This window comes from Onthophagus taurus, chromosome 7 (genome assembly GCF_036711975.1).
Source record: "Onthophagus taurus isolate NC chromosome 7, IU_Otau_3.0, whole genome shotgun sequence".
NCBI lineage: Eukaryota > Metazoa > Arthropoda > Insecta > Coleoptera > Scarabaeidae > Onthophagus > Onthophagus taurus.
Window position 1 is genome coordinate 23176857 of NC_091972.1, and position 21705 is coordinate 23198561.

At 36.6% G+C, this 21705-nt stretch overlaps 1 protein-coding gene across 2 annotated transcripts; it reads left to right on the forward strand.

Moving 5' to 3' along the window:
• The first annotated feature begins 1625 nt into the window (after nt 1-1625).
• Nucleotides 1626-20847, forward strand: LOC111425102 (CASC3 exon junction complex subunit). Of its 2 annotated transcripts, XM_023058879.2 has the most exons (7): nt 1626-1799; nt 1880-1946; nt 1996-2252; nt 2309-2506; nt 10959-11737; nt 19838-20169; nt 20234-20847. In XM_023058879.2, exons 2-7 carry the CDS (start codon nt 1935-1937, stop codon nt 20495-20497), a joined length of 1842 nt encoding a protein of 613 aa, XP_022914647.2. In that variant the 5' UTR covers nt 1626-1799; nt 1880-1934; the 3' UTR covers nt 20498-20847. The 2 variants fall into 2 exon arrangements, with proteins under 2 accessions (XP_022914647.2, XP_022914646.2); XM_023058878.2 differs by lacking the exon at nt 1880-1946 and having other exon boundaries at nt 1627-1799.
• Nucleotides 20848-21705: the final 858 nt, after the last annotated feature.

Sequence of the window (21705 nt, forward strand, 5' to 3'; positions counted from 1 at the left end):
AGACCCCTATGGCACCCCCACTCTCATAGGCAGTGATGATGAAGATACATTGTTCAATTTTACTATCTGAGCACAATTGGATAGGAAACTTTCCAAAAGCAAAACCGCTGAGTCGGACAGACCAACATAGCGCAGAAGAGCAAAAAGCATTGAATGATTAACCTTATCAAAGGCCTTACTGTAGTCCAGAAGTACAAGTATCCCATATAGACCTCCATCACGAGCTCTAATAATATCGTCTGTTACCTTTAATAGAGCCGTTGTACAGCTATGGTTAGGTCGAAAACCAGACTAAGAGGTGGGCAAGATGTTAATCTCACTAATATATTTAAGCAATTGGACCTCCATGCACCTTTTAAGGACTTTTGAGATAACTGGCAGGATACTAATTGGACGCAGGTCCGCCAGACCTGCTGGATTTGGTTTTTTAGGCAACGGCATTACCAAAGCAATCTTCCAGGCTTCCGGGAAAATAGACTGTTCAAGACAGGTATTTATAATATGTACAATGTAGGGCAATATTTCAGGGAGACACATTCTTATAAATGTGATGTTCAATTCGTCTATACCAGAAGATGTTGATTTAATGCCATTTAAAATTTTAATGATCGAAGGGGTGTCACTGAGTCCAAACGAAAATCTCTCATGGGAATTTGGGTAAAGCATATTTGTACCATAAAAAGTGAGCAAATCATCATCCACATCAGCATAACCAACAGAATTCACAAAACAATCATTAATATTTCCAACATCATCTAAATGTGCGGGAACAGTGGGTTTGGACCTGTTGACAATCTGCAACTCGGATAATAGTCGCCAACTACTCTGTACATCACTAGTCACAAATGTACTATTTAAGAAAGATTTTTTTTTCGTCGTATTGCAGAAGTCGTTAAATTGCTAAAGGACTTGTAGTAGTCGAAGTGCGCTATTAATTTAGTTCTTTTATATAGAGATAAGGCTCTATCCCTCAGCGACATCATTAGTGTTATTGTGTCCGTTAACCATAGTGCAAATGGCCTATGTAATCTGAGTGACCGAACCGGTGCATGAAAATCCAGAAGTGCCAAAAGATGAATGTTCAAAAAATGTACTTTCTGATTAACATCAGTTATATGATAGATTGCATGGAGTGGTAACGGTGGTAATCACCCTTCAGACTATAGGCATCGATGTTTGATATAGGTCTACAAAATTTGGTAATCGGAATGGGCCTTGAATCAGAAATAGTAATGTCACATTGATCAAGATTGTGGTCTGACATATGCATCGGTATGCTTGTCTGGTTAATACAACCGTCAGGGTTGTTAGTGATCAAACAGTCAATCAAGGAACTCGAGTTTGTGGTGATACGGGTAGGAGAATTAAATGAAATAAAATTAAATGAAATAACCATAGAGTAGTAATGCCATAATTGCTAGTATAGGCAACTTATTTTACATGTATTATTACACATACAATTTTAATGCATAAAATTGTTACCAATTTACTGCAAATATTATGTACGAATGTTTTATTATGTTTTTTAATTATTTTAACCCTAAAAAATTTTTAAATGTTTTAAGTCGCGCTTTGAATCGCACTGTCACAAAGCGCCATCTTTTGTTCATACTTTCATTTAAACAGATTCTTTCACCAGACCGTGAGGCTTTTTGACCATCGGGAAAGGCTTCGTCGTCATCGTCAAAAGAACACCAACCATGTCAGAAGAAATGGCCAAGGAAGACCTGTCATGTGTGGAACCTATCAAAACGAATGAATCTAACGAACCCGAACGTTCGTTAAACGGCAACGAGAAGGTAACGAAAACCAAAATTATTTTTTCACATAGAGTGTTTACATTTATAAAATTCCCCACATTTCTTTTCACGCCGTTCAGTATAATTGAGGTCACAAGTTCACCATCCAAGAACTAAATAATCAGACCGTGATTAATGTTTTTGATGGTTCGTCTTTTCCTCTAGGAAATTCCTTTAATTGTTCGATTTTTTTAAGGTTAAGGTTGAGGACCCTAACCTCTCAAAAGAAGGGAATATGTCAGAATATGATAGTGCAGGGAGTTATAGCGATAGGGATGCCTCTCCTAGTGGGTATCGATCAGAAGGAAGTGTTAATTTTGAAAGAGAAGAAGGCGACGGCCAGGAAAGTGCACCCACTAAAAAAATTGATGATGACGAAGATAAGAAAAACCCACAGTATATTCCAAAAAGAGGGACATTTTATGAACATGATGATAGAACAGGAGAAGATTTGTAAGTTATTTGTATTAAATCTAACATAAGTTTTAAATGATTTTTTTAATTAATAGAGAAGATGAAGAAGAGGTGAAAGACGATAAAGATTCTAAAAAAAAAGTGTGGCAGGATAAAAAGGAAAGGTGGTCACATGATAGATTTAATGATAATGAACAGGCTCCAAAATCTAGAGCGGAACTAATTTCAACTTATGGGTATGATATTCGCAATGAAGATGGACCTCCTAAAGCAAGGAGACGTAGACGTTACGGGTAAGTAACTTTTTTAATAATCACTTTCATAATTATTACAGGTGTGAAGTTATCCATAAATCCGCAACCAATACGATTTGGGTCACCATATTTCACATACAGGTCAGTCTTAACACTCAAGAACAGCTTACAACCCCTATTTGGTAAAAAAAAAGAATTTTTCAACCCCCACCCCCGAGAAAGGGATGTTTTCACCTTGATGGGCACCTTATAATTACGCCAAATTCGACCACATAATAGAATACAGTTCTAAATATTTTTATCACTTTTCAAAACACCCTAAACCTTAATGATTTTTGAGAAAAAAAAATTAACATAAACCGCGGAAGGGACTTTGAGGGCGAATTTGACCCGGATGGCCACTTCTGAAATTGATGAAATTTTAGCCCTTTGCACTCGTATGTCGCCGTATAGGCAGCACACCATGTTAAACCACTTCAGTTCACATGTGCACCATTTTTGGGTTTTGAATGTTACTTACAAGGGAAGTATCAGAACTGTCCCTCACTGATTTTGTTGAAATTTGGTACAGCGATAGTATGGCGAAAAATAAGGTTTACGTATTTTTTTATACGTGCTAATAAAGCCCCTGGGGCGAGTTATAAGGGTTGGAAATCGGGGCGAAATATATACCGGGTGTCCCTCAAAAGTGACTCACCCCCATATTTTTCTTTATTATTGGTGATATAAGAAAACCATTTGGAATGCATAGTTAGGTCGCTAAAACGGATTATTACGACATGAAATCATTCTTTTTGTACTTCCGGTTATACCGGATGTGAGTACTAATTTCGCTATTTTTTTTAAATCTATAATTTTTTTTTCTTCAGTTGGGTTGATAGTATAATTTCACATAACTTTTACTTGAAAAAATTTTCACGATAGCTTATAATTTTTGAAAAAAAAATTATTTTCGTTATTTCATAACGTTTCAGTACCTTCGGAAAATGTATTACAACTTTTGACGCATAGTAGCTAGGTTAATAGTATAAACTACGTTATGTCCCTCTTGATTTGCTATTTCTCGAGCAGTGATCACTGCTATGCTTTAGTCAGTGGTTCTTTTTTAATAATGGTGTAAATCAACAGTTGTATTAAATTAGTTTTAAAAGAATAACAGTACTCAAACGGGTGCTGTAATGAGACTCCTTACAGCATCCGATGCTATAATGAGATTTTAGTAACATTTTATGGAACTAGTTCAAGTTGGTGACATTGGGTCATTAATTTTTCTAGTTGTCAATGTGACAATTTTTGTTTATGGATGTTTAAACACGTTCTTAGCATCGAATACAAGGTCCAGAATGATGAGGACATTGACTCTGAGCAATTTCTCTTATTTTGGGAGGTGTACATCAAACATTTTTTTCAGGCGAATATATTTTGTGTTTTGACAGTTTCTAATTGTCAATTCAAAATTTCTATTTTCAAGTGTTCCGGTGTTACAAACTGCTACATACCTATTTCCCTACATTGCCAAAATTTACTTTATTTTGTTAAAAAAAAAGTATAAAAACGCGAATTACAAAAAATAGCATAAAAAACACGTTTCATAAGACTCATTCATTAAAAAACTCGTGGCTTCGCCACTCGTTTTTCAACTTAAATTCGTGCATTTCAAGCGTGTCTTACGAAACTTGTTTTTTAATATACTATTTTGTAATTCGCGACGGTAATGAAAGCTATTACAGTTTTCGAACGATTTTTTTGCTCGCTAAAGCTCGCAAAAAAAACTTCCATTCTCGAATGCAAAAGTGTCATTTCGCTACCTTGTATCAAAAATAACTATTTTTTTCAAAAATTATAAGCGATCGTGAAAATTTTTTCAAGTAAAAGTTATGTGAAATTATACTGTCTACCCAACTGAAGAAAAAAAATTGTAGATTTAAAAAAATAGCGAAATTAGTACTCACATCCGGTGTAACCGAAAGTACAAAAAGCATGATTTCATGTCGTAATAATCCGTTTTAGCGACCTAACTATGCATTCCAAATGGTTTTCTTATATCACCAATAATAAAGAAAAATATGGGGGTGAGCCACTTTTGAGGGACGCCCGGTATATTCGCTTATAAGCTGAAAACGAAAATAGTTATCGAAATGTGGTAAATGTAAACTGATATTCATTTTCAAAGAGCTTTCCATTGATATATCACACATATATCTGAGGGCCTCAGGGGGTAAACTACCCCTAGTTTTTTGGAATATTTTAAAAACTACCCTGTTGATTTTGGCGATATTATGTATCCTTATAGTACGTTTAAAAATAATAATGACGTGTTTTTTCTTATTTGCCTCTGACCAACCCCTGCAAAATTACGGGGTATGATAGATAACCCCTTTCCTTAAGAATAATGTGATAAACTGTTATACTTTTGAAGATAACCATAAGTTAGTTGTAAATTAAGATTTACGCTGTAAATTAAACCCTATACGACATTAAGGGGTGGCTGGGGTTAACTACCCTAACCACCCGAAAAATAATTTTTTTTTTACGAAAATTGTTTGTAATATGTATTTGGCCACGATGATTTTTTATACGTTAGGTAGTACTATTGTAAGAACTTACAAGGGTTGGAAGTTTGGGGTAGAAAATATATTTTCGTTAATAACTTTCATACTGCTACAGAAAAAGCTTTTTTATCCTTATTCTATTTAAATAACACAAAAGTTAGGATAATTATATAAATATTTATTAATAATGAGTTAAAGAGCAACTGAAAAAAAAATGGTTAAGTATCACAAATTGTATTCTACATTGTTAGAATCCTCTGGTACGTTTGGACCGATGGTAATAAAAAATACAATGTTCAAAGCAGATAACATATTCGTTTTGGCATCAAAGTCTGGTAAACTGACTTCTGCTCATATGAAATTGGCTACAAAATGTCTATTTCCCAAACACCGGACTCAAATCATTACTATTACTGGGTTTTTGGAGTGGCCACTGCCCTGAAATTATTAGTGAAGTATCTCCATCGGATGTTAAGTTTAAGTATTTGTCTATACCTGCAGGAACTACAGGTCAAATTCAACCCCTGGATGTATTTGGTTTTAGAATATGGAAAAATTTCATTAGAAGATTTTCTGATCAAGTTATTCTCTACCAGTACGATGTTAATTTGCATCAGCGAGATAATATTTTAAAATTGCAATCCTTAACGCATAACCAGTTGTCTTCCCCACGAGTTATTAATGTTTTTAAATACGCCTAGTTTGCATCTGGATATATAGAGGAGAGACCAGAACAGTTTGAAAATCCCGTTGAGGTTTGCTTTTCCAATGAAAAACCTACGTGCGATATCTGTGGAGATATAGCTGTTATAACTTGTGCATAGTGTAAACAATCGTTATGTTTAAAACATTTTTTCCATAATTTTCATTATTGCCAACAATATATTGAATAAAAAAAGTAAATAAATAAAAATTAAATTAATAATGTAGAATACAATTTGTGATACTCAACCATTCTTTTGTCAGTTACTTTTTAACTCATTATTAATAAATATTTATATAATTATCCTAACTTTTGTGTTATTTAAATAGAATAAGGATAAAAAACATTTTTCTGTAGGAGTATGAAAGTTATTAGCGAAAATATATTTGCTACCCCAAATTTCTAACCCTTGTAAGTTCTTACAATAGTACTACCTAACGTATAAAAAAATCATCGTAGGAAATTGCACCAAAATCGACAAACAATTTTCGCAAAAAAAATTAATTTTTGGTGTGGTTAGGGTAGTTAACCCCAGTCACCCCTTAATGTCATATAGGGTTTGTTTTACTGCGTAAATTTTAATTTACAACTAACTTATGGTTATCTTCAAAAGTATAACAGTTTATCACATTATTCTTAAGGAAAGGGGTTATCTATCATACCTCGTAATTTTGCAGGGGTTGGTCAGAGGCAAATAAGAAAAAACACGTCATTATTATTTTTAAACGTACTATAAGGATACATAATATCGCTAAAATCGACAGGGTAGTTTTTAAAATATTCCAAAAAACTAGGGGTAGTTTACCCCCTGAAGCCCTCAGATATATATGTGATATATCACTGGAAAGCTCTTTGAAAATGAATATAAGTTTACGTTTACCACATTTCGATAGCTATTTTCGTTTTCAGCCTATAAGCGAATATACACTGTTGGAAATAATTCACGAGCACACCCTGTATAATCTGAACGCGTGTGTCTAGCGCAATAAAATTTGGTATGGAAGTAGTACTAAAGTAGTGTAACTTACTCTTACATGGAGAGCGGCACAACTCTGCTGGGAGGAGAAACATCAATAGCGAGATTATCCCCCGTGAGCTTCGCGTACCATCGCTACACGACGTGGCATGGAGTCAATAAGTCGCTGTATTGTAGCAAAAGGGATGGCCAACCATGCCACCTCAACTCGCCTCCATAGCTCCTCAACGTTAGCCGAGGAAGCCGGATAACGTAGAAGTCTCCGACCAGTCATTTCCCAAACATGTTTGATCGGATTCAGATGCGGAAACCGAGCTAGCCATGGAAGCATTCGTATACGGTGCTCTTCCACAAAGGTCTGTACAACACGCCCGATGTGCTGTCGTACGTTGTCGTGTATGTATAGCAGACCTGGTAGCCGCCGAACGTAGGTAAGCATAAATGACCGTAGCACCTTATCTACGTATCGTTGACCCGTCATGGTCTGCTATACACCCAGCAGACGTGTACGTCCACTATGTGTAATAGCACCCCAAACCATAATGCTCGGTTGTCGGTGGATAGGGCATTCTTGCACGCACTGCTCGAGTAGACAATCACCACGTCTTCGACGAACTAAAATTCGCGCATCACCGGTGCTCAATTCGAATCTTGATTCGTCGGAAAACAAAATGTCCCTCTACTCGGCAACCCACTAATGCCTAGCGTTGACCCATTCGTGACGTATGCTGCGGTGCTCGGATGTTACTGGAATCCGCTGTTTCGCACGACACACGCACAGTCCACTATCTACCAAACGCCGCCGTACAGTTCGCGTAGTGAGTGCGATGAATAAGTCGATGAATAAACTCGTCTACAGTAAACCTTTGTGCTCCACAAATATCATGGATTTATCTTTACGCGTTCAGATTATATAGGGTGTGCTCGTGAATTATGTCCAACAGTGTATATATTTCGCCCTGATTTCCAACCCTTATAACTCGCCCCAGGGGCTTTATTAGCACGTATAAAAAAATACGTAAACCTTATTTTTGGCCATACTATCGCTGTACCAAATTTCAACAAAATCGGTGAAGGACAGTTCTGATACTTCTCTTGTTAGAACAACCCCTATACAAAAATTTACGGGGGTGTGTTTTCATTTAAGGGCGTAAAAAAATCCCAAAGTTGTGAACATCGCTTGCGCGCGTATACTGTTCGACCAAAATCGAAAAATGACCAATTTCTGCAACTCGAAACGCAAATTAAAATTCATATTTGAGTTTAACGGTCTTAGAATAACCCGTATACAAAAATTTACGGGGGTGTGTTTTCATTTAAGGGCGTAAAAAAATCCCAAAGTTGTGAACATCGCGTGCGCGCGAATACTGTTCGACTAAAATCGAGAAATGACCAATTTCTGCAACTCGAAACGCAAATTAAAATTCATATTTGAGTTTAGCGGTCTTACAATTAGAGTAACCCGTATACAAAAATTTACAGGGGGGTGTTTTCATTTAAGGGAGTAAAAAAATCACAAAGTTCTGAACATCGCGTGCGCGCTTGGAAATTCAGAGTTTTTGATTATTAGGTTGAAAATATGTAAAAACGGATGTGAGAGTGTAGGGGCGTAGTCATTGACTAAAAATGTAGGAATCTCATCTGGGCCAATTGTAGTCTTTGCCTTGAATTTTTTGAAAGATTCAACCATTTCGTCGTAACTGACTTCGGAGATACCAAAGGTGACAGCATTAGTATCATAAACAGCGTGATCGTTACCAGTAGGTTACCAAATGATGCAGGACAGTACATAGCCTCAAAATGATCGGCAAATAAGTTAACTACTGTTGGCAAATCGGACACACTTTCATCGGCCCACTTAAGAGAGCCTGTAGATCTTATATTGCTTATGTTAACAAAACGCCAAACGTTTTTTGGTTCTTTTCTTATGTCCCTCAGTGATTTGACATAAACTTGTGCGATGATATCTGCAATGAGTTGTTCTATACAATTTATGGTGGTGTTTTTATACATTACAGTATTGTTCACCGATGATAACGTAAATAAATGAGTGAAATCGATGTTAAGCAGTACCTCGTACACGTCAGGCAGATAAGATAACATCTCGAGCTATCCAATGTGTAAGCACCGTTACCGCAATAGTAAGTAGTAATGCCGATTGACAATTATCTTCTCGTACCAATGTAAAGTCTGATGCCCGTTTGCACCGTAATACATAAGCATTGCTTAAAGGCTAAGTAATGCTTAAGTAGTAAATTTGCGTTGCACCGTCAAGTAACTCGTTCTCAAAATCAATAAGACGTTCTCAAATATAAGTATTTGAAATCCAGTGCTTAAGTTGTTCTCAAGCGCATACGTCAAATAGACATAACCGCACATAATCTATACGTTAAAAAAGTAATAAAATAAAATAATGGATCTGCAAATTTTCGACGACGATTTAGATGTTTTGGAAATAATTGATTTTGGTTTTCCAAAATTAATATACACAACATCCAATTATTTCCACGAAATGGACGAATATAATTTTTTTAAAAGATTTCGTCTAATAAAACAAAGTTGTTTGTATGTTCTACGACAAATACAAGAAATTATAGAATTTCCGTCTAATAAGTAAGTTACATTATTTTAAATTATACTTTTATAGGCTGAATTTAGATTATTTTAATACTACTTGTTTTGATGATACGAATAGTAGAAATGTTATTTACATGGTATATGTCAAATTTCAACTGACATTAACTTGACAACACGAAAAACCCTAAAAAATTACTAAAATTTATAAAAATAACTAAATTTTATGGCGTTGTTGCCAAATAACCGATACATAAACGTTACTTAGTTGAGCATTGTATATGTTGTGTCGGTGCAATAGACATAAAATTTAAGTTCTTCTTAACTATAAGAACTGCTTAACTAAGTTATGCTCAACTATGTGAACGGTGCAACCGGGCATGAGTGTTTAATTTGAAACTCAAGTTTGAGGAAGCAAGTATCAAATCATCCATGACTATGGTATCCAAAGACATATCCAACATTGATTCAATATAATCGAAGGTGTAACTATACATACATTCCTCCAGGTGTAACAGGTGGGAAATAGCAGACAACAATGTTAAAAGCCGATTTCGTCTTTTTAAAGTCAATCCGTACAGCTTTCAAGTCAATTGATTCAATAGGACAGGAGGCAATCATGATATTCGAAGTAGCAACTCCGGAATTAACGGCCAGTAACATCTCTCCACCCTTATGGAAAGATCGATCACATCTAAAAACGTCATACCTGTCTGACGTCAACGTCCTAAAAACGTCATTTCCCTTGGGAAGTAACTAGTTTTTCTTAACAATTCTCGGACATCCATTAATGAACTGTATTCTTAAATCATTTTCACCGTATTCAAAATCCGCATCTAACAAGGGAAATGAACAATCAAAGAAAATTTAGCGCAAACTTGTGGATGGGGTTCATTGGAAATAATTTAATTGGTCCTTATTTTTTACCGGATGATTTAACTAGCGCAGCATACAATGAATTTTTACATAATAATTTAATAGGCCTGCTTGACCATGTACCTTTAGAAAGAGATGTAATGTGGCTTTCCAGCATAATGGATGCCTTGCATACTATTCCCAAAATGTAGAAAATTCATTAAATGAAATGTTTCCTAATGGTTGGATTGGGAGAGGAGATCCAATTCCATAGCCTGCAAGGAGTCCTGATTTGACGCCCCTTGGTTTTTATGTGTGGGGCCACATGAAAGAAAGGGTGTATGTTTACACAAGTCAACTCTAAGGATGAATTAATAGAAAAAATCAAAAACGAAGCATATGTTTTAAAAACGTTAATTACAATTACCCCCCTCATAAATTTTTGTATAGGGGTTGTTCTAAGAGTGCTAAACTCAAATATTAATTTTAATTTGCGTTTTGAGTTGCAGAACCCCCTTAAGGGTTACGGTGTTTTGAAAATTGATAAAAATACTTAGAGCTGTGTTCTATTATGTGGTAGAATTTTGCGTAATTCAAAGGTGTCCATCAGGGTAAAAACATTCCTTTTCGGGGGCTGGGGTTGAAAATTTTTTTTTACTGGTTGTAAGCTGTTCTTGAGGGTAATAGTGTGCCGTATGTGAAATTTGGTGACCCAAATCGTATTGGTTACGGAATTATAAATGATTTAAGTTTCTGGCTGGGATTTATGGATAACTTCACACCAGTATATAATTATTTATATGTTCAAATTTTAATGCAATATTATTAAAGACGTGGACCAAATAAGTACACAAGAAATTGGGAGGATGTTGATGCTTACGGAAAACCAACCATAATAAGAAAACCGCTTAAAAAACCAAGAAGTAGGGGCTCGTTAGAAGATGGTTCCGATAATACAGAAATTATTACCGAACAACACGATAATAAACAAAATGAAACACCTCAATCAACCCCTATTCAAGAAGAACAACCAGAACGCACTGAAAAAGACACTTCGAAGCCTTCTAAACCGGATGTTCCTCAAGAAGAAAAACCTCACCATCAACAACCGTTTAAACATCGCGAAAATAGAGAACCTAAGGAGTTAAGAGAACAATCAAAAAACCACCATTACCAATCGTCTCAACAATACCAAGAAAAGTCATATCAAAACAATAAATCTTCATCTAGAGTCGGAACCGGACGGATTTCAAAACCAAAAAGAGAATTTTCTGATAGCGATTATACAGGGTTTACGAAAAGTCGTCAATTTAAAAGTACCCCGCCACCTCGAGTGCATAATCGCGGTCCTATTGAACGACCCCAAAACGCACCCAGTAAAAATGTTCCTGATTTGGAGAAGGATATGGCGAAGATGAATTTGCATGAAGGAGGGGGTTACAATAAGACGTCTAATACCAAGCAACATAATAACGTACGACAGGGGAGTGTACCCCCGCGTTTGCAAAGTGAACAGAAAGGTTCTAAACGGTATAGTTCGATTCGGCAGAGATCATTGCCTGAAACCAATAATCCACCGTTTGTCCAACACAACACTTATTATGGAAATGGTAAGATTTTTTAATGTTTTTTTTGTAATCTAATAAAATGCAAAATACAGAGCTTTTATTATGGATTAAAAATTTCATAACTTTCAAAATACACTCAATTCTGTTTTTACGCGAAGATACGTTCCCAAAAAAATTCGCGTAAAAGAAAATAGCGGAAAAAAGGTAAAACAAACAAATACAAAAATTATTTTTAATTAGGTACTATCACTTTTCGATTCGCTTTCGTTCTGAAATGATGCTATTGGTTTAGTGGTTCTAGTTACAAATACTGTTATTGATCGTTGTGTTCCGGATTATATAAAATTCCCGAGAACTGCCCATTACTAATTTAATGTCACGTTGAAATTTGGTAGATCTTTACTCAATACATCTGCGGTAAGGGAGCGAACCATGTCGTCATTTTCACTGGATTCCATGATATCGGGATCTCAAGTGCAAAACTAATGATTTAATCATCGGTAAGTGCTTTATCCACTAGTACAGTACCGCTCAAAAGTGTATCATATTTTTGTTTTATCTGTGTAATTTTTTTTCTACCTAACCTTTTTGATCTAAAATTTTCACACAGTATTTCGGGAGATATTTCACATGTTTTAAACATTAAACACACACCAGTTTTTATAAACAAAATAATTTATCAAAATAGCGCAAAATGACAAATTCCAGCTATCCGTTCTGGAGTACTCAGTAACAATTTTATGTGAACACCAACTTCATAGTTGCAATTGAAGTAACAACTGTGGCGCATCGATTTCGATGAAATTTGATATAGCTATAGAATGGACCAAAATAAGGTTTACGTATTTTTTATACGTGCGGTAAAAGCTCTTGAGCCGAGTTTTAGGAGTTGAAAGTTTCGGAAAAGAGTTTTAGTTGTGTTACATCCCTTGTTAGTGAAATATTCCTTGCTGGCCTTGAATCTACGGGGCATAGAACCGATCAAAGAGTCTATGGTCGACTGATCGATCTTCGCTCACTGCGCCTGTAACTACCGGAAGTTTTCTGGGGACTGGCTGGGCCCGTGCATTACAGTCACTCGACGGTGCGCGACCCAGTTGGCGACGTCCCTGGAACGATGTTTCGGGTCGTTGTCTTGTTGGAACACCCAACCCCGACCCATATTTTTGCGTGACCAGAGAAGCATGTCATTCTCTACAAAGCCCTTGTACACGTGGCAGTCCAGTACTCCCGGAATGTGGACGAGGAAAGCATCCCCACACCATGACGCTTCCTCAGCCGTGTTTTATTGAGATTGGGAGATTTCACGTCGGATTAGCTGATGACGATCACGTGACGCCAGTACGTTTGCGGTAAATATCTGTTTCTCCAAATAGCCGAAAGTTGGTTGACGATTATGTTTTGCTGGTAAAATGTACTTTGCGTACGTGTAATAATGTGCTATGAATGCTACATAACCTTACCTAACCACCCGAACGCCGGCGCCGTATCACCAAATACCCTTCGCAGTAAATAGGATTTGTGACAGTGTCACTCTCCCTCCTTCAAACCTCTCAATACCGATATACCCAAATCTCTCAATCTCTCTCGCACAAAAGGCACCTTAATTACTAGGGATCGATGCGAATGCCAGAGGGACAGCTTATTCACGATATGCCCTCAATTCCAAACATCAGGAACGTGCTCTTGTCGCTCCAGATATCCTGCTATCACTGGTATCGGGTTCAGTTGAGGTGAGCATTCGCTCACTCCACGTGTGCCTTCCTATTCTTGTCCGACACGAACGGTTTCTTCAGTGGTTGTCGCCCAACGAGTCCGGCAGCATTCAGCCTTACTGACGATGCCAGTGCTAATTATTCTCTGTGGAAGGCAACAAGAAAGCTTAAAGTTCCAAAAACACATACACCTCCAATTCGAAATAATAATGGAAATTGGGCTAAGAGCAATCAAGAAAAAGTTAATTTGTTTGCTGAACATCTAAAAGAAACTTTTACATCAGACAGTCCAACAACTATGCTAAATAGTGTCCCTAGCGTATTTCAAAGTGATCAGCAGAGTAATATACCATGTGTAAGAATGAAAGAAATGTATTATGAAATACAAAAACTAAATATAAAGAAATCAGTGGGCTATGACCTAATTAATGGTGAAACATTGAAACATCTACCAAAACGGGCGATTACAAAACTATTACACATAATTAATGCTGTTTTTAAATAGAAATACTTCCCAAGCATATGGAAAGTTGCTGAAATAATAATGATATCAAAACCTGGTAAACCCCCCACAGATGTTACATCATATAGGCCAATCTCATTATTACCCTTACTATCAAAACTGCTTGAAAAATTACTATTAAAAAGGCTAAAACCTGTCATAGAAGAAAAAGCCCTAATACCAACACATCAATTTGGGTTTCGGAATAAACATGCAATAATAGACCAAGTGCATAGAATAACGAATACTATCTAAATAGCAATGGAAGAAAATAAAGTCTGCTCCGCCATATGTTTGGATGTTGCACAAGCTTTCGACAAAGTCTGGTTAGATGGTTTAAATTACAAACTAGACCAAATACTACCATAAACGTATAGTCAACTACTAAAATCATATCTTTCTGATCGATATTTTAGAGTAAAATACAAAAACGCTTATTCACCAATACATGAAATACGAGCCGGAGTTCCTCAAGGAAGTATGCTTGGCCCAACATTGTACTTACCCTACACATTCGACCTTCCTCAGGTACCAGAAACTTTAACAGCTACATTCGCAGACGACACCGCGATCTTGGCTGTTGCAGAAAATGAAGTAGTTGCAGCAAATAAGTTACAATTGGCATTAAATTCAATAGAAAACTGGACCAAACGATGGCTAATAAAACTAAATACAAATAAATCGACATATATAAACTTTACTTACAAGAAAGTAAACTATGTCCCAGTACACATAAATGGCAATGCAATCCCTTACGCCGACACCGCAAAATATCTTGGTATGACGCTGGATGCCAAACTCAAATGGAAAGCTCACGTCAAAAAAAAACGTGAGGAACTTGATATCAAATTTAGACACCTATATTGGCTTATTGGCAGAAAATCAACGCTATCACTAAAAAACAAGTTGTTAATATACAAGCAAGTATTAAAACCAAAATGGACATACGGAATCCAACTGTGGAGTTGTACCTGCAAGACAAATGCAAGTCTGATTCAAAGATTCCAGAACAAAGTACTAAGGTGCATAGTGAATGCATCCTGGTATATAAGAAACACCGACCTCCATCGCGACTTGAAAGTAGCATCGGTGTCATCAGAAATTGCATCATTCGCATGTAAACATGAGAAGAGAATGCACGATCATCCCAACATCGAGGCCATCCAGCTTTTTGACAACGAGGATGTCCTGCGTCGCCTTCAGCGGATGAAGCCGTTCGATTTAGTGACCTAGTGCCCTAGTCGATTCAAACGCGAGCAATAGTGCGGAGTTATAACAAAAACAATAATATCCAATACGTGTGTTCCGCGTATCGCAGTGTGCGCGTTTTTGTGTTTTGGTCTTAAAACTGTAAAAATATGACAATATTTATCTATATTATGGGTAAAGCAGACTGGACCACTGGAAAAAGCTGCAAAACATTATCTAGTTTAATTTAGTGTTAAAAATAAGTAACTAATTAGTATGTATTTACTAGGTGTTATACAATTGTGCTATACATAATATAAAAAAAAAGCATTCAGCCTTCTTTTGATGGTCGCCACAGATAGCTGGCGCTATCCAGCGTTCCACAATTCGGTCTTGGTACTACTGGACGTTTCTTCGTCACAGTCTCCCTGAATTCGGCAGTTCTTATGAACTCAGGATACAGCGTCTGTCATCTTCTGACGACGACTTTCTACGATCGCCTTCTGCATCGCTTCAGACAAATCACGAGTGTTCTTTCGTCTTCCCATGTCTGTAAATGCAGTAAAATATATTTAAAATATTTCAAAAAGTGCAAAAATTAAAATATCGTCTCATATGTCCAAAAATCCATCTTTGTTATTCTTGCGACCATAATGCAGCTTTAATCGTTTGACTCTCAGGAAGTAGTGGAAAAACATTGTCGAACAGGTGTTCAAACAGCGTAATCGCACTTTTTCTAAATGAGTACGAAAAGTGCTGGGTTTTCTCGACATAAAATCTGAACAACACGATCGTGCTGCTTGGGACCGAAACGGTTAAGCTGAGAAATGTTGTGTGAAAAAATTATTTGATGGGTGTAACTACAAAAAAGTTGTGCAACATTTTTCAAAATATGATATACTTTTGAGCAGTCGATAACGATTTTGGCATCGATAACGACAGACATTATATCACCGAATCCTTTTCCTCCTATTTGATAACCTAAGACTACTATGTTAGGATATTGAACCGTTTTAGAAGGCATGTCAACTTTTTTTTTACACATTCTGGCTAAAGGGACCTCCAACATACGTTCAAAGTTGACGGTTTCAATTCCGATAGTGTTAATCCAGCATGTTTGATGCTGTCATTTATAGAAAATTTCTTCCATGCATCTATAACAGTTAAATTTTTATCGTTCATTAGTTGATCTCAACTGTATCGAAATATTTGCTTTACATAATAGATCTTAAAGGTTGCAATAATTATTTAGTCCAGTGGTTGTATCAAGGAATTGGTATTTGGCGGAAGGAAACAAAATTCAACACTTGGGTGCCCTATATGTGGATGACCAGGTGCGTTGTTTATAATCAACCGAACCTTACATTCACGCCCTTTATCATTCATACAGGTGTTTCTGTAACTCGTGGTAAAAATGATGACGATTCGTAAATATGCTTGGTTTTGCCATTTATGGAAAAAATATGGGCATTTAAAGTCAAGAAATTTTTAAACATTTTCTAAAATATTTTCAATATGGTTTGTCTTAGAAAGATTAAATTTTTCGGTTTAAGAGAAAGCACCGTAAGAACTATAAGGAAAAGTGAGGACGCGATTAGAAAATCTGTTATTGCTGGGATAAAATTAAGTGCTCATACAGTACCATACACAAGAGACATTGGAGGATATGTCTCAAAAACGAATACCAGTTGACAGAAATAGTATCAAACAGATAGCATTGAGAATCTGTAACCAGATTAAAGAAGTGGAACCACAAACGTCAGCTCAGAAAAGAACCAAATTTGAATTTTCTGCAAGTACGGGATGGTTGAATGGTTTTTTTTACAGACACGCGCTGTATTGTATAAAGATTAAGGGTGAAATTAGCAAAGTTAACTAAAATAATTGAAAATGGTGGCTACACTCTGGAACAGATATGGAATGCGGATAAAACAGGTCTTTTCTGGAAACGTATGCCAAGTAGAACATATGTATATAGCTAAATCGCAGAAAACAACGAGTAGTGGGTTTAAAGCAGCCATACGCGGTCAACTTTTTTATTTTAGCTAATACGTAATAAAAATAAAAACTTGAATAATAACAACCAAATTAGATAAAGTATAGTACATATTAAAGTAATTAAGTAGATTATTAAAGTGAATTAAAGAACCTTTCAAAGCGAATTAATTAACACAAAGGCGAGACTATGCGTTTTCTTGGAGTAATTGTTCTACAGTGTCGATGTCCGAATTGTTTATCAAATTTTATACTGATAAGTCCATTCCAACGCCGGTGCCGGAGAAAGTTTTGATGTAACCACTCCTTAACGGTACAATGAGGTGGCGCTCCATAATGTAAGTACCACGTTTGGAGTCTTGTTTCATATGAAACATCGTCTACTAACTCTCCCAGACTTTCCAAGTGTTCCAAATAACTAAAACCATCATGTCTGGAAGGTATAAAAACTGGTCCAATAATGAAATCACCAACCGTTCCAGCCCATATGTTTACGTGGTATTGTAGGTGCCCCACATTTTCACCTTGCGTCCATCTAGCATTTTCTTAACTGTCTTCTGCAGCTGATTGTACACCCTTTTGTATCGTAGAGCCCTCGTTTGGGTTCATCTCTTTATTGCGCGATTTGTCGCCTTTATTAATCTTTTCTCTTTCATAGATAAACCTAATTTGTTTTCTTTTGCTGATCAGAAAATTATTGTTGCTTCTTTCGTAGCCTTCTTAATGGTGGCAGTTAGTCTTTAAACTTCTACATGTACAGTCGTGATCTTGGGAAATGCACACTCAAGGTCAAGCGTTGTTGTGAGATCCGACATGCCGCTGGCTAAACGGGCTGAGCCGAGCGCACATGAAGCTCTTGACACGTGGGCCTGTTCTTCCTATATATCTTTGACAAGACGTATTCTTCTAATCTGTGAGAGAATTTAAGTCCAGTCAGTATTCGCTGCTTCTGAATTCTCTGCAATTACAGGAAAGTAATCTGAACCTACTTCAAACTTCGTTTCAACATTCACTTCTTTTATAATTAATATGTCGAATATATTGAAAGTTACTCATCCTAGACCAACCCCCTTTTCGAAGAACCATTTCTTCCGGTCTCGTTTGCCTTGACTGCGCCTTTCACACGTGTTGGACTGCATCCCCCGCGAAGTTACTCAGGTTATCAGGAGTCAACACAAGGAGGTGAGAAGAAAGTTAGGTAGGAGAGGTAACTTGCGGGTGGTATAAAAGTTTTGTTAATTATTAACTTTGTTTCCTACACATGTTCATTTATTTGTAGGCCACAGATGTTGGCCAAGCCTATCGGCGCGATATAATATTTTCGGCAGAGTTTTGATGGCGATGTCAATGTCCTTCGCGTAGGCGAGCAGTTTTGCGTGCCATCCTTGCGTAGGGGGCATAATAATCTTCTTCTCAAGTATCGTTCCAATGGTAACTTAAAAAAGTCATTTTTGTGTTATTGTCGTATACTTAAATGTTTTGGCGTTTAAGTGGAATTATAGAGATTTCGAATCGGTCATTTCCGGTTTCGTATTGGCCATTATTATTATTATTGCTTCCGGGCTGAGGGGAGCGGCAGCTCTTGTCACCGCGACCTATAATATCTATTGTAACTTAAGCGCTCCAAAGGTTTAGGGCAACTGTAGGTCCTTGATAAATCTGAGTATTGCCACGGTATTCAAACGTTTTGTTCCTTTATGTCGGTAGGTGTTAAGCGAATTTTACCGAAAATTTTATGCCTCTGGCGGCGCATTCACACGTCGTTCCAAAGTGGACAAGTTTGATCAGCAGCTTGTCCAATGCGGAAGAGGTGGTATTTTAGGAGCGCATGGTGCAGGAAGCCTGAGAGCGACCTTAGATCCCCTTAGCTGAGGGATAAAACCTCTTTGGTTTTGTTTTGCAACGGAGTTATCATACACTCTTCGCCTCTCTGTGACCTAGAAATTCATTCCAGCGTAAGGCTACCTTTGGGGCCTCCCAACTATTGATTACTTGTTTTAAGTGGCGTTTTTGTAGTCCACAGCCGGGTTTCGTATTGGCTAAACATTAATCTTGCGAATGAGATATTGTTCATGGAACTCGGTTGAAGGGTTCTCAACTCCGCTGTTATCATATTATTAAATGAAACTCTGAAAATTAATAAAAGTAAAGGCTCTGTATTAAGATATATATTTTTAAATTCACATTTATTACGAATATTCTTTGTGTTCCAAATTTCATTCCTACCATTGAGATTCTTTTGGTTCAAATGACAAAAAAAGAATTAACATTGATGTAAATAATTATGGTGGGCACGAAATTTGGTAAAAAAAATATGTTAATTTATTTATTTTTTTTTTAATTAAACCCAACTATTTCTTAGCGAATTGATGCAACAATAAATTACCATACATGCACATTTTTAAGCCATAGGTTCATTGACTAGGAATCGCCAAACCTGCTGATCATGATCAAATCCGACAAATAACATTTTAGAGAGTTTTACTAGAGGGGATTTACAGCTTATAAAATGAATATATTGATATATTGCTTCATCAATTTGCTAAGGATATCTTACGTGAAATTGTTTACTTAGTTGCTTTTTGTATTTTTGGAAATACAGAATATTCAATATTTATGTGAATTGAAGAATGAAACAGGTTGGATTGAAACATATTTGAAGATTCTGTATAAGTCTATGTAGATTTTATGTTGTTTAATTTTGTTCTTTTTGTTTTATTTTTTTTTATAAAAAAAACAAAGAATACAACCAACAAGGTCAAACATCACAGCCAACACCCTCACAAACCAATATAATCCCAAACAATACAATACACCCAACAACAGCTGCCCAATTATCCCAAATGCCAAACCCGACCCTAACTCCTATACCGCCTCAGGTTCCGGTCACAACGACCCCAATTTTACAGGGTCCGCCTCAGTACGCCCCTCCGTTCCCGCCAGCCCCAACCTTTCTGCAGCCTGGGGTGTCCCCTGCCTCATTTATACCGCCGCAGAACACGCCTATTATTAACTACGGCCAGCCGCAGTACCAGGCACCTTTCCAAGGCTACCAACAACAGTTCAATACTGTTGTAAGTAACTGAAAGAAAAATCGCTCGGTTTTATTGCGAAGATCTATTTTGTTGATTTTTAAAGAACCAACCGACGGAACTGTATCAGCCTCAAGGCGGCATAACGTACTATTCGCCTCAGGAACAACAGGCCGCGCAACGGTCGGTGCCTCAGAAGAGACCAAAGGCTGCAATTCCGATCGTAGCTCCGCCTGAACATCGCGGAAGAGGACGGAAACCCCAACAACAATTGGCCGAAGTGGGACAGCAGGACCCGTCTGGTGAACCTGGTCTTGAAGCGACGATTATGGAAGGTGAAAAGTTTGAGGATGCGGTCACGGCTCAATGATCCCATTAATTTACTTAAATATTCGTTGCTTCCTTTATTCGCATAATTAGCATACATATTATAATTAATTGGTGAAGTAGAAGAGAGCTATTTATTTTTGTTTATAACTTATTTCCGAAATTTTAGAGGGACAATTCCATATCAAATTTAATAATATTATTAATAATTGATTATATATTATGGTTTAGTTATTTATTGGATATCTATCGCTTTTTTCTTTTTCAATTATGTTATTATTTTATGAACTTCATCTTAGAATTTCATAACGGTGTTTTCTTTTATATTAATAAGAATGATACTATATATATCGTGAGTTATTAAATATATTATAAAAAATGTATATGCATAAAGTTGTATTTATTATTTTTCCTTAGAATAAAACAGAATAACACTAAAATCCTTTTTTTATGGGTAAGGAAGTATTACAAAAACATAGTTTATCAAACTTGATTAATAACAATTACAGTGAAATTTCCCTAACTCGAACTTCTATATCTCGAATTATCCTTTAAGTAGTAGGGGGCGTGATGGCTCAGCGTGTTAGCTCTCGGGTTAACACGCAGACGTCCCGGGTTCGAACCCCGGTGAATTCACGTTGAGTCGCCCCCCGTCCTTCGGAGGGGACGTTAAGCCGTCGGTCCCGGCAACCAGTCTAACATCTCTGGTTGTCGTTAGCACGCATGTGTGTGAGGCTCGACTTATAGCATATATATACTATCTTCTATATCGCTGACTAAGGCAGCAAAAGAGTGTAAACACTAGAGTGCAGATATATATATATCTGTCTTTGTCGTACCCGTTGTCGTACCCCGTCGACTCAAGAGACATGTGTGAACACGTGATGAGTACGCTTTTATCTTATTGGTCGGTGAATTAAAAATTAATAGCAGCTGATGACCTTGATGTTTATAAATCAACAAATAATCGTCTTTTATTTTGTTACCCTTTTGTAATCTAATCAAAAATAATTGGTGTAACCCACAAGTCTGGTAAGTACATGGCGCAAACATAAACAAACAAGCAGCTAATTATTAATAATGAAAATTTTAAGATAGAATGTTATGTACTTTAAATAGTAAGTATATATTTTATATCTTTCATTAATGTAACAACTTCTTTAAATAGCGTGAGCCCACAAATTATGTTAAAAATTATATATTTTTTTTAATGAACAATCTACATAAAGTTGATATTTAATGCAATATTTA

Bases quoted from the DNA above. Each gene is read 5' to 3' on its own strand.
- LOC111425102 (XM_023058878.2), top strand. From the start codon at position 1,701: ATGTCAGAAGAAATGGCCAAGGAAGACCTGTCATGTGTGGAACCTATC. The intron at 1,800-1,995 runs GTAACGAAAACC...GATTTTTTTAAG, and splicing joins CGTTAAACGGCAACGAGAAG to GTTAAGGTTGAGGACCCTAA. The intron at 11,738-19,837 runs GTAAGATTTTTT...AAAAAAACAAAG, and splicing joins CAACACTTATTATGGAAATG to AATACAACCAACAAGGTCAA.